Here is a 13,450-nt window from a genome sequence, read left to right as displayed (position 1 = left end):
AGTATTTGTGAAGATGATTAAAACAAATATCATCTTAATCCCTGCTTTTATTTTATAATGGAAAATATTTGGTGCAATTTGATTCAAGGATATGCAGGCTACAACCTATTTTACATTGTCATCTTAGAAACAATATTGGAGATATCTGCAATCAAATTTAATTCAGCATTTCATATGAATCTGGCCATGGTATCATAAATGCCACATTATAACAACATGCTGTCTATTATAAAATAGTTAATACAGAAACACTTGTCAAAAATTGTCAATTTAATATGTCATAAAAATAGTCACTATAAACCCATATAACCAGCTGAATGTTACAGCAACCAAATGGAAGAACAAGCCAACACGATACATTACACTGTTTGTCTCCTTGGTAAAACATAATACTAATTTTAATTACTGTGCTAATACTAATAAGCAGTATGCCGGTTTATGACAATGCCCTAAGGGTCCATAACGCAAACCAATGTCAATGTCATGAACTAACAAACTAGATGTCCTGTTTACTTACAGAGAAAGGTTGCCTGGGATTATTCTTGCTCCAAAAGGGCCAAAAGAGGAGACAGTGTTATGCACAGGTGTCCTGTAGATACTTTTCTTTGTGTCCAGTGCCATCTAGTGGTTTACATTTACATTAACTTTCTGAAATGACACCTACATGTGGTGGTTTTCTATTTTGGAGCAGAAGGACCCCCTGCCAAAACCCCACCTGATCTTCACTGAGATTAGGCTGGATGTGTTAAGAATGTTTTGTATGCTGTTACATTGAGAACTTTAGAATCTTAGAATGTCTATTTCTTAATTTATTTGTCTTTTCAATTTTGGTTTGACTTCCATTTAGTGTGCACACCTGTTCTGTATACAGTGACATCCAGTGGCAGATCAAATGCCAAGGAAAATATTTCAAGATTTTCAAGAACAAATACAACTACTGTTGCAGTGGTTCAATTTGATAGAAAAATAATTCTCCCTTATGAGACGCCCATGGTAAATATAATATAATCATTCATAATTAAACTTCTCAGTTGTGCAAATAACTGCACTAATAAACTATGTGTCCAATGTTTAGTGAGTGATACGTTTAGTAATAAGAGGGAATTGGATTCATCTTAATAAACAAGACTGTGTGCAATTAACTATAAATAGACTATATTGTTGGGAGTCCAGCCTTTACACAAACATGAACTTTAATGGCCTCTCATTATAAATGATTAAACTTTAATATGCATAATGTTATGGGAAGTCTTTCCACAAAGTTTAGAAGTGTGTTTATTTGATTTTCCATTATTCAGAGTTCCTTTTCCATTTTCTACTTTTTCCACTGTAAATTGTGATTGCACGGTCTACTATTATGTGGAATTGCAGTTGATCCCTCTTGCTTGAATTTTATTTTAATATCCCTGTGAATTAAAATATCCTCTCTTACCAGGATGAAACATTTGGCTTGACAATTTGGCTTGACAATTTCCATTAATAAATGCAGCGACATTGTACAAATATCTGCAGTTCATTGTTTTTCCTTCACTTTCAACAGAACACCAAAGAAGCAGCAGCTTGTATTAATGGATATGAATGGATATTCATGGATTCCCTGTGGTTCTGGGTGCCACAGACTGTTCAAAAATATTGCTGTATTAAAGAGAAGAGTGAGTGGAACTGCATGAAATATCCAAAACTGCAGTAATATTACAGTATCTATTACACATAATACTGTATGAGGCAGAGGGGACAATTGAATTCATTTCAAAGAGGCAAAGAATATTGTTGAACATTTTCAACTCCAAAAAAACTGTCATCTGTTTTCAGCAACACAACACTTCTGCTCAAACTGCAGAGACTGTGCAGTTACCACAAAGTAAGCAAGGCCACCTGAGAGCAAGTCTACCATGCTCACATTTTGTCATTAGCAGAGGCCTGGTGTGAAACCTATGGAGATTTTATTCTAGTATAACATTATTATACATTATTCTAGTCACTAAGACAAATTGCAACCAAAATCAAATAAATCAAATGGAAAACCCATCCAGTTATATAATTGTAAGTAACTAAATATATGTCTTTGCCTGACCCATTTGTCCCATGTTAATTTCGCAGTTTTTGCCCTAAAGTGTGTGTAAACTCACAGTTTCATTTCAGTCTTCATTTCCGTCTTTATCTTTGTGTGTCCAGTCTGTCTCATGTACACTGCTGCCTCTGGACTATCATCCAGAAATTTTCCTGGTGACTGGGGCTGCTTGTCATGGAAAGAACCAGCTTTGGATAATGACTGCAGTTGTAAGGCTGTTTCACATAAACATCAAACCTTGACCAGCTGGGTGGGTAAGTGGGTAAGATGCCAAGGTGTTTCATGCACATGCCAAGGTAGACGTCTTCTATGTAGACAGCTCTAACGTGCTGAGCTGCTTCCACTAGCTTCCTGCTGAAGTCTAAGGAAAGTACATAGCCCAAGCCCAAAACATATGTGGGATAGTTCGGCTCTGGAAAAACCTCCTCAGGAACGTACCACTTGGAATTGGTATTCCGCACCACAGGAGAATTATTTACCACAAGACCAGTTATGTAGTTTTTGTGTGGAGCTTCCAGGAGCAGTTTCACCAGGTTTGGCACGTTGAGGAACGCATCTGAGTCTATCTTCATAGCAAACGTGGCCTTAGGACAGTGGGCATTCAGCCACTCCAGCATCACCATGGTCTTGATGGTTAAATTGTTGTAACTGTCCACAAAGTCACTCTGCAGCAGGTCATGGTGTTCTGCAGATTCCAGGAGCAAATTCTGCTGCATGTTCTCTCTGTCCTCCCCACTTGGCAAACCCAGCAGGAAGAATAGAGTCACATTTTTACCAAGCACCACCCTCTCGCTGCCCCACGTTTTACGGATGACTTCACGATGCACGCGGTCCTTCGGCGCCACTGGTACAATCAGGGCCAAAAAGGGTCTCTCCTTTCGGCACTTATACGGCTCATTCAGGATGAAGTGATATATATGTGGATAAGCTACGATATATGGATCCAGTGGTTTAAAAACTGGGGCAACTGATGCTGCTTTTGTTGTTGCCAATGATCTAGGATTTTGCATTATCCTTTGTTCTCCTGATATCCTATGTGCTGAAATGTCATTAGGGCAGAAGTAGTACAAAGAGCTAAAGCTAAAAATGAGAATTATAGGAAAGCAGAACGAGCATTTAGGTTTGCATGCTGCTTTCATTTCTGGAATATGGTCTTGGATTTTCTCTTCAGTTATTGCCATCATCTTCCAGGGGGAACCAGGCGATGCTGAAAGTTACTTTGTTCTGGATTTTTACTTTCAGACTGTAGGGAAGGAACAAAAAGGGTGTTACAAACGTGAAAAGTATCACAAGTTTCTAGAACAACCTCTTCCACTTACACTTTACATTTACAGCATTTGTCAGACACCATTATCCAGAGTGACTTACAATCAGTAGTTACAGGGACAGTCCCCCCCCCTGGAGCAATTTAGGATTAAGTGTCTTGCTCAGGGACACAATGGTAGTAAGTGGGATTTGAACCTGGGTCTTCTGGTTCATAGACGAGTGTGCTATCCACTGGGCTACTACCACCCTTCCACGCACCACACACCACACACCAACACCATTGGTTTCTCTAGTGAAAGACATTTTTGGTGTTAAGAATATGGGGTTGGGATGACAGAATCTCCAGCAGGTTTTAAGTTTGACTGAGTTCTGCTGCTCACAGCACATGATTTCTATAACTTTCATAAACATAATCAATAATTCAGTGACATTCACGGCCTGTGAGTGGATGCATTGTTGTGCTGAAAGACACCACACCCATTGGGACAGAACGGCTGCACCTTTATTCTAAGCCTGATATACTGTACCATGCGCCATCTGAAAAGCTTATATCTGTTATATATCTGTATCACGGTGACTCTTGCTGTAATTATTCCCAGATCTATTCAGTTCACATAATTTGTCACCCATTTGTGTCACACTTTAAATCACTGCCACAAACATTAACGTAAAAAAAATTATTTAATGGGTCAAGGTATTTATGGAGTAATGTGAAAAAGAAAAAAGATTTAATACCATTCCAAGTGCTCGTCCTGAAATAGCCACTGAGAATGTTTCTTTCTTATGTCACTTACATTAAAAGTAGAAATTGAATATTGATGTGTTAATTAATGATAATAATAATAAGTTTTGTTATCCAATGATTGACCGTTCTAACAGTATGTTAAATACAGGTTAATAGAGATAGAGAACATGACCAGCAAGACCATGAAACTAAATTTCTTGAAGATGTGTCTGATCCTAAAATCTCAATTATGGGATTGTGTGAGTGTCTTACCTGTAAAGTTATCAGAAGCTGCTCTGGTACACCAGTTTGGCCGACCTGTTGCCATAAAATGCCTTCGGGACTGAGGGAGGATGTAAGTATGAGGGAGGAGAACATTTGCCCTGACACAATGCTTTATGCTAATCCATGCAGCCATTCATCATCAACATTTCCTATTGATCACAGTTTTCTTTCAGCCCTTGTGCAAACAAGCGGTTCATTCAAGCTGTTTTCAAGCTGGAACAGGCAGGTCAAGTCCTTAAATTAAATCCTTATTTGTAATTTTACAGTCTTTTGAAAATGAAATGATCCTTTGATTAATCAGAGGTAATCCTATCTGTCCTGGTTTAAATCATTATTTGATAGACCTTGGTACTATATACTGAGTAAGTTGTGTTTAAACCCCAAGTATGAAGTTTAATGTCAACTTGCTTGGAAATGCTTGGAATATCAGTGAGGTATACTGAAAATCTGGTTCATTCATGCTGCAGAACATCCCAGATAAGGAATATTTAAGTACCTGTCATATAAACTATGTCTATATGCCTTAAGAACACTTAACTAGGACATGCCACTGCACCTCACACCTCACACCTCGAAAGTCTGTTCATCTCATCACTACCCTGCCATCAGTCACTGCACAATCAATGCACTTTATGTTGAATGTCTACGTTGTCACTTGTTGATTTATTTGGTTTTACTTAGCAATCACACATTTTACATAGCAATCTATGTCTTTTATTTTCTTTGAACATGAATATTTTTAGTTTGCTTACTTTTTTACATGCCTTTACTAGAAATAACTTAAATTTCTATAACCACCATATCTAACCTGCTATTTAATCATTTTCAATATATTTGTGCACAAACATAGGACGATTTCAAGAGTGTAGCCTTTCAGACAGACGCCACTGAAGGTCGCTCGTAGGTACAACTAAACTTGTTCACAAACACTAACACCTTGAAGAAATGCTGATGCATAACTCGTCGTATAATATCTACTGTATAAAGGGAACAGACATTCCTGTACTGCTTGTACCAAAACAATTTCCTATTATTTTACAACTTAAATATATTTGTCCTTAAAAACCAGGGCTGTTCAGGAAGCATTTCACTGCATGTTATACTTTAACTTTGCCTGCGTTGAATAAAATCTTTCCTCTTGAATATGCAGTTCCGTGTAACTATGCAGTATTAAACGTTTATCCAATTGCAGCCTCAGCATGTAAACGACTGATTAAGAGAAATCACATGTGTCAAAAAAATGATTAATAGTGACTCTATTACAAAATGATGGCAAGGTGTGGCCATATTTCGCGTCATACCCTTCCCAGCATACATCTTTGGCAAACATGAATTTGAATCATACTTTCGTCACTTCACCGTTTACACTGTTGTGTTGTCTTAACCCTCAACTCATTTTTCACAGCTGTAAAGGTACTAGACATCCCCAACTCCACCAGAGTCAGTTTCATTAGACTAATGTGATAAATACGATAATCATCAAAATTGATGTGCTACCTGAAAAGTGTAGCCTGTGCCAGTAAAAGGAAGTGAAGAAATGTCAAGTAACCCTTTTAATCTTACATTTAATAATGCTGCAGTAACATAATGGTGCCACGTCCTTCCCCACTAATACTATGCAACCAAATTGACTGTGTTTTTCTCTAGATACTAACACGAAACGTCACATCTGCCTTGAATAGACACTAAATGCGTGCAAAGCACAAAACCTCTGCAACTGGTCTGTTTTTTGCAAAACCACAACTCACTGCTAGTGGTGAAGACTGGGTTCCTAGGGTTGCACTGTGGCACGGTGGTCAGTGAGTAAAGTGATGAGTGTGTGTGGGTGCACTCTGCCCTGGGTGAGGGCTCTGGCAGCCATGACCCTGAGTAGGAATAAGCAGTAATGGAAAGCAAATGACTTCTGCTCCCCTGCTCTATCCTCACTAAAGCCAGTAGAACATCAAATGCACTGACACGATCAGGATTTGGACTGACACCTCATTAAAGCCATATAATACAATATTAATTGGTTAATGTAGTGAATGAAAAATTAGAGACATGACAAAAAAAGGTTTTTGGTTTGTTCTCCTTCTCTTTATTATTTTTCCTGAAAACCAGTCATTGGCAAGGCGCAACACACAACATAAGACAAGTGACCCCAAACTAAAGATTTGCAAAATGAAAAAAAAGGGGGGGGAAAAACTAAATTTAAATAAAGTAGGCATAATAATGAACAGCATTTTTACCTAAATGTCAGAAAATGACAAGAGAAACAATAACAATGCCAACATAACATAATTATTACAAAACATAATTTAAGGACGAAGTGCTAAGAATGTTTTTGCTGCCGAGACATTCAGGTTTATTGTTTAGCTGTAGTGCCACCCTGTGGGCTGAATCGTAGGGTGGGGTTTTGTAGTTGATTATTTCCATGGGTCTCAGCGCATCAGAGTTCACTTGGCTGTCTGACAACAATGCCACTTTCCTCCGGTGTACTTTCTGTACACACAACACACACACCAACAGAAGGTAACAGATTGGTTATTAAATTACAGATCAAAAGTTTCATACTTGTTTTTTGGAGTTGTGTGTTGAAAATGGTCAAGTGCACATTATAAATGCTTTCAATGACTAGTCTGAAGCTCCATCGTTTGTGCTGCAATAGGCATCCCGATAGCCAGACCAGCATTTAAGTTTCCTGCAGTCTGTGCTATAGTAACTGTTCTGTGAAACTGGACTAGATGGACCAGCCTTCACTTCATTTTGTGTCAATTAGCCTTGGGTGTCCATGACCTTACCTGCACCCACAAGTTTTTTTCATGCTCTGATGCTCTGTGGGCATGTATCCTTGCTTCCTAACACATCCGTAGTAAGACCTGACTGTTTACTTGCTGCCCAGCACTTGATAGTTGCTATTGCTTCATGTCAGTAGGTTTCATGTTGTGGCTGGCTGGTGTGAATGTAGCTGGTAAATAAAATGGACCACTTGAATTCATACTGCAGAAAATCCAATACTAGCGGTGTGCAGTGGACTGTCGACAATCTTTAAGAGTTTTTATTTGTCCCAACAGCTTCCGCTTGCTTGTTAAATTACAAAACATTAAAACAAGTCATTAATGAACACTGCTCTTCTAATTTTCAGAACCGAGTGTCCATCATAATTAATTTTGTCAGTTTTCTTTAATCCCTTAATGTTTCAGCATAATATTGCAAACACCATCTTACCATGGGAAGCCTTCCATGAATTCAGTGAACTTATGACGGACCATGAAAGTAGCAAGAGCATCAGCAACCTGTTGAGTGAAAACATCAAACACATATTTACTTAGGAATGTTGCAAATACTCCTCTATCTGATACCAGTAGCAGTCTCACTAGCTGCTGAAACACCTTACTTCTGTTCTTTATTAATCATTTGCTAAAAAAAATAATTTCTAATCAGTCATTATTTCTCAACCATTCATTTGAAGTTTTAGTGTTACAGTAACAGTTTAGTAAGTATATACTCCTTAATCTCTCTATAAGTGTTGTGTGACCCATCTGTGACCAGGCACAAGAACGGGCACCTGCAGTGTACTATGAAGACAATCTTTTTCTTCAGGTCCCTTTCAATTTATATGCTTCCATACTCTGGCTTTATTCTGTTCAATGCTTTTTCAAAGAACAATTAAAATATTCTCCTGCCGTATGTCCAATCCAATCCCCTATGAGACCATATTAACACCTCTGATGTGCTGAACAAGCTACTTACTTTGTCAGGGGCATCTTCATGAACTGCATGTCCACACTGCGGAAGCACTTGCATCTGGAACTTTCCTGCAACACAAACCCGTAAATCTACATTTACCATGTCAAAGGGCATAGGACATGTATTAGTTGTGTGGTTTATTGTATAGATAATGGGCAATCAACAAAGAATCACTCAAAGATGATGGCAAATGGTATAGATTCTCAATGGTAAAGAGTAAAGTGCATGAACAGTAATAAACTGGTGAGAGAATGCATAATGATTCATTAAGAGTAAACTGAATCATGCAGCTAATTAACAAAAATTAGATATCAAAATATTTAAATTGTCAAATGTTTTGTAAAGTTTTTGCATTGCATCCATTATGATTTCGGTTGTTTTTTGAAACAGCAAAACATGACAACATGTTCAGATATCAATTCAGTTCAGTTTACCTTGCATTTGTCCAATCGTGAGATCTTTATCCAACCTGTCAACACCTATAAGACATATGTCACACACACAATATACTTAATATATCTGATTCATCTACTTTTTTTTTTTTTTAAGACCGTTCCCATAATTTAATTCAAAAGTGCCACTGGCTGATACCTCATATTTCTTCAAAATTCAAGTCAGTTTTTTATGTAGCATCATAACATCTCATCATAGTCAGTTTTGTATTTTAGCGTCATACCGGTACTTCAGTACATTAAGCTCTGTCTTTGCAGTATAAATGAATGAGCAAAAATTTAATGACAGAATACTGCAATTCAGAATGAGGGCAAAAAGTATGTTTTGTACTTACCTGCCAGCAGCAGCAGCTTAGGAACAGAGCAGCTGAGAAAAAGTGAGGACAGGCCTTTGAACCAGCCCTCCCAGTACTTTTCTGTCTTTGACAGCTCAATGCGCCAAGTAAAAAGACTCTCCTTCTTCACCTATGGACCAGACAAGTACAATTTAATAACATATTATTATATTACATGTATTCAAACACGAAAACACAGAAATGCTCCTCATTTGACCTCTTGGTCGTCCTCTTTCTTCCTCTTATGATTAGACACTCCTTCGTCTTCCTCATCCTCTTCTTCCTCAATGATTCCTTCATTGATGCTCTTAGACACTCCAGGGCTGCTCAGGGGTTCCTCACACCTTAAGTTTTGCAGACGAAAAGAAAAAATACTGTTCAAACAAGATGCCCATTCCAGATTCATTTAAGGGATAAGATGGGATAAGATAAGATTCTGTATCACATGGCCCAACCTGTGATACAGAACTCACTCACTCACTCCCACTTGCACACACCTACTACCAATTTAGAGTCACCAATCCACCTAGCATGCATAGTCTCGGACTGTGGGGAACTGGAGAACCTGAAGGAATGCCATGACAAAAAAAGGAAAAGCATGCAAACTCTGCCAGCCGGGACCTTGGAGGTAAGTGAAGTGATTGTCATTGTGATACACAGGTGTTACGCTCCCCTTTCAGTCAGTGACTTACTTTTTCACCTGCCCAACCATGGACACACGTGCGGACTCAACATTCCTGATCTGTCCACTTTTTACACTGAAAAAGAAAGTCATCATTAGTTATCTTTTCTTCCTCCCACAAAACAGGAGTGTCACACAACTTCCACTTCCACTGTTTAGTTCGCCTCCAATGGCAACAAAACAGTCTTTGCTGCTATTAGTGAACAAAATTAGCCCCTGTACCCATGTACTGGCTTTTACAATCATACCATGCAGGTGGATGCCTTAGAACACAAGGACCATCTACTTAAATAGACATAATATGGATTTATATTTACACTACCAGTGAAGTTTTGGACGCAACTACTCATTCATAGGTCTTGCATTATTTAGATTATAGAACAAAACTGAAGACACAGAACTGTGAAATAACACATGAGGTTATATAATAAAGCAAAAAATTATAAACAAGGAAAGTTGAACATTTGAGTCCCTCCAAAGCAGGGAGCTTTTGCTGTGATGGCATCATTTAACACTCTTGACTTCTCTCTACCACCTTCTCTCCAAGTTAAAGAGAAAGTCTTGGTTTCCAACACTTTCTTATCATTCACTCATGTTAATGAGCATGTCATGACAACAGTGAACAAAGTAGTCATGAATATAAAAAAAGCAACTCTGAAATACAGATTAAAACATACTCCACTTTCTCCTGCTACAAAAATACTTAATATGATTCTTGCACTGTATTCTTTAAATGTCTCCATCTAAGTCTCAATAATCAGAGTCAGAGTCCAAACTACAACAATGCAATGCAACCAACTGTTTATGAAAATCGTTTTACATGTCTACATACCTCCATTCAATGGCATTTTCAACTGATTTGAAGGTTTTTGGTCGACTCCTCAAAAAGTTCTGCATGCTGTTCAAGGCATCCATCGCAGTGCCTAATAAAACAAAAAAAAGCTACTGAATACATAAAATAAGTGACAAAAATATAAGTGTATGGTTTGAATACACACCTTCCACCACATCAATGACACAAAGGCCAAGTAGCGATGGCACGTGATTGGCTGCAGCTGTGTGAACTGCTATTGCTCCTCCCATGCTGTGACCAATTATCAGGATAGGTGGTGGCGTTTCACCGTAAAGTGCTTCCACTACCTTGCCAATGTCCCTTAAAGAGAGAAAAAATATTTCTAAATGAAAGCAGATTCTACAACTACTAATGACAACAATGAAAAAATCATTATAATTATAAATCAGATAACCCATACTTGGCCATAGTCTCTGCAGACAGATCCTCAGAATTTTTCACCTTTGTGTCACCTGTGAAACATCAAGTGTCAAATAAAAAAGATAAAACATTTTAACCTTCTAAGCCTTGTAATACATATTTAAAAACGCAAGGGCATTCCATGCAATTAATGTTTAATGTTACTTTATTCACATCATGTGGTAATGAGTGAAAGTGAAGCAAGCACAGCACACTGTGCACACGATGAAATGTACCCTCTGCATTTAACCTCAGTGGAACCCGGAAGCCATGGGTTATAAGTCCGCTTCCTTACCCACTAGGCCACCACTGCCTCAAAGGACAAAGCAACAATGTTGACCAATACAGAACTACTCACCATGACCTCTGAGATCCATTGCCACAACCCTACAGTGAATCCTACTGCATATAACAGCCTGAAAATTTAAAACAAGAAGAACAGTGTTTTTAATAATAACAACATTTCCTTGTAAACCAAAATAAAAGCGGGTCCAAAAAAGAAACTAGACCAGACTCACAGTAAAAACGGCCCAAGAGAGGGCAGAGTGGCCCCCACCATGTAGCAAGAGCAGCACTGGACCATGGGAGCCGCTGCTGTAGATACGGAACGTGTGCAGGGTGGTCAAGGCGTTACTCGAACAGGGCCAAGCAGACGCCGGCCACTGACTGAAACCATTTATGCATTTATGCTGCACTTTTTTTTTTTTTTTTTTTAAAAACAGTCTCACCATTTTGGTCACTTATACACATTCTATACTAGCATTCTACTTTGGTTAGATACTTTCAACTTGGGCCTTGGGCCATGCACGCCAAACTAAAGCAAGAGAAAACACTGACTGTCCCCCAGTTTTCCTTAAAGTATCATGCACTGTGGTCAGAAACGAGGATATGTCTTTGCTGTTGTCATTCTCCACCTCTACATCTTCCATGGTTTCAAAGTACTGGCTCCAAGGTAGTGGTGAGAAGTCTCGTTTCCTCCCAGGCCTATGAAGGGAGTCAAAAGTAGAAATCAGTCACTTTGACCTCTCGGCACAGAGACATTCAGACACTGGGCAAGCAGCGTAGGTGATGGCATTTTTAATAACCAGACCATAAATGGTGTTGTCCACAATGTGTACGACAACTACAGCTGGAACTTGTCCTCCATCTCTGCTCACAAGTTTTAAAATATAGGTGGATGCTGAGTCAGATGTGGATTTTTAGTACTGATACGTAAAATAGTTTTTAAATTGTGAAAACACGGGACATCATCCGAATAGGTGGGGGGTTGGCCTCAATCCCACATTACTGATGAATCTGCAATATGATTACAGATATGATCATGATACCAGTATATTTCGTAGGCAAAATTCATCATAAATCGCAAAAAAATTTAAACAAGAGAGATCAGTAGAACAACACTTCCCTGTTGCCTGGGGAAACGTGACTGTGTTATCACTATAAAATCTGAGTTTGGATGTAAAACTTAACGATACACCAATTCCGATCACGGTATACTGACGTATTGATTTTTTTTTTTTTTGTCCCATCTTGACAGTGACAATGACCGTGTCGCGGTGTGGAGGTGGGTGTGTTGGCAGCGAGCGACTCGTGCTCGTGACTAAGAGCGAGTCGTGATCGTCGCCGGAGGAAGAGGAGGAGGAGGAGGAGGAGGCAGGGGTGCCATGACGCTGTCAGGAGGCTAGAATCCCTCTTTAGAATCCCGAAAGCGACGTCACTCCGAGTCGTGCGAGGGAAACGATGAGCTGTCACCCAGCTCTGCACGCGGGAGAAAGTGTTGAGGAAAAAAACAAAACATTTTTTGTGTGCTTCGAACAAAGTGTCGAACTGCATTTTCGCCACAAAAACACGCGACATCTTCGGACCGAGCGAGGCTGACCGTGACATTTGTATCCGTCACTCAGCGGATCAACTTAAGCAGCGTGGAGCGCTGGCGTTACGCACACAGAGTGAAAGAGACACGCAAGACGCGTCGAGACGTGCATGAGGGACGCTGCCCTGACGCGAGCGGACAAAAACTCACCCCATTCTCATTTTTGACCCGGACTGCAAGCCACCTGCCATGGGGGGTCTGGAGGCTAACAGATTCAAATGCAGCTGCTTCTCCATGTTGTAAGGATGCGAGCGAATGGTTCCGGTCAGCTCGTGAATCGTCCCTTCCCCGCGCCCCGTCGCAGCATACGACCTTTCTTGCGGCGCCTGCACACTTTTGCTGTGCTCTTTTTGCGACCACAAAATTATTCCTCTTTCTCCACAGGCAGCATCTCCGCCCACAACATGTCGTTTTGGGCGAGTTGAACTCTGGGAAACGTATGCGAGGAGTCCGGGGGTTCGTGCGGCTAAAGGCGCGTCCGTGGGAGCCGAAAAAACACATCTCCCACAATGCACTGGCGTTTTCACAGTGCGCAGAAAAAAATGACGTAATGGCTTACTGGCGAGACCGTGCTCAGCGTTCCGTCCGATTTGGTGAAAACGCATCGCGCTGATAACTTGACGCGCTTATAAGAAAACAACTCGCAAGACTAGTCCATGCAGATCTCGTGTTCATCGGTCGCAAGGCGAGAAAGTTTGTACGTCAGCGTCAACTGATTCTCACACGCGGTCTCAGGTTGACTGCGCTCCATGTGGGAATTGTATTAAACTGCCTCGAGATG

At 39.8% G+C, this 13,450-nt stretch overlaps 2 protein-coding genes across 2 annotated transcripts; both read right to left on the bottom strand.

Annotated features, from left to right (window-relative positions):
- Nucleotides 1-455: 455 nt before the first annotated feature.
- Nucleotides 456-3,081, bottom strand: LOC114792149 (beta-1,3-galactosyltransferase 1-like). The gene is made up of 2 exons (XM_028983045.1): nucleotides 2,130-3,081; nucleotides 456-1,635 (listed from the first exon to the last, which is right to left on the bottom strand). Exon 1 carries the CDS (start codon nucleotides 3,079-3,081, stop codon nucleotides 2,182-2,184), a length of 900 nt encoding a protein of 299 aa, XP_028838878.1. The 3' UTR covers nucleotides 456-1,635; nucleotides 2,130-2,181.
- Nucleotides 3,082-6,400: 3,319 nt separating this feature from the next.
- Nucleotides 6,401-13,161, bottom strand: ppme1 (protein phosphatase methylesterase 1). The gene is made up of 14 exons (XM_028983653.1): nucleotides 12,820-13,161; nucleotides 11,687-11,780; nucleotides 11,315-11,407; nucleotides 11,155-11,212; nucleotides 10,798-10,849; nucleotides 10,543-10,697; nucleotides 10,377-10,467; nucleotides 9,555-9,620; nucleotides 9,080-9,206; nucleotides 8,863-8,992; nucleotides 8,510-8,554; nucleotides 8,079-8,143; nucleotides 7,554-7,621; nucleotides 6,401-6,827 (listed from the first exon to the last, which is right to left on the bottom strand). Coding segments are annotated over exons 1-14 (1,131 nt in total). The 5' UTR covers nucleotides 12,906-13,161; the 3' UTR covers nucleotides 6,401-6,826.
- Between the last annotated feature and the right edge of the window lie 289 nt (nucleotides 13,162-13,450).

This window comes from Denticeps clupeoides, chromosome 6 (genome assembly GCF_900700375.1).
Source record: "Denticeps clupeoides chromosome 6, fDenClu1.1, whole genome shotgun sequence".
NCBI lineage: Eukaryota > Metazoa > Chordata > Actinopteri > Clupeiformes > Denticipitidae > Denticeps > Denticeps clupeoides.
The sequence above is the reverse complement of the archived record's forward strand: the minus strand, read 5'-3'. Positions and strand labels throughout refer to the sequence as shown.

Excerpts from the sequence above, each read along its gene's own strand:
- LOC114792149 (XM_028983045.1), bottom strand. The coding sequence starts at position 3,081 with ATGCAAAATCCTAGATCATTGGCAACAACAAAAGCAGCATCAGTTGCC.
- ppme1 (XM_028983653.1), bottom strand. The coding sequence starts at position 12,905 with ATGGAGAAGCAGCTGCATTTGAATCTGTTAGCCTCCAGACCCCCCATG. Across the intron at positions 9,207-9,554 it reads ATGGTTGGGCAGGTGAAAAA|GTGTGAGGAACCCCTGAGCA; the intron begins GTAAGTCACTGA and ends GCAAAACTTAAG. Across the intron at positions 8,144-8,509 it reads CACGATTGGACAAATGCAAG|GAAAGTTCCAGATGCAAGTG; the intron begins GTAAACTGAACT and ends TTTGTGTTGCAG.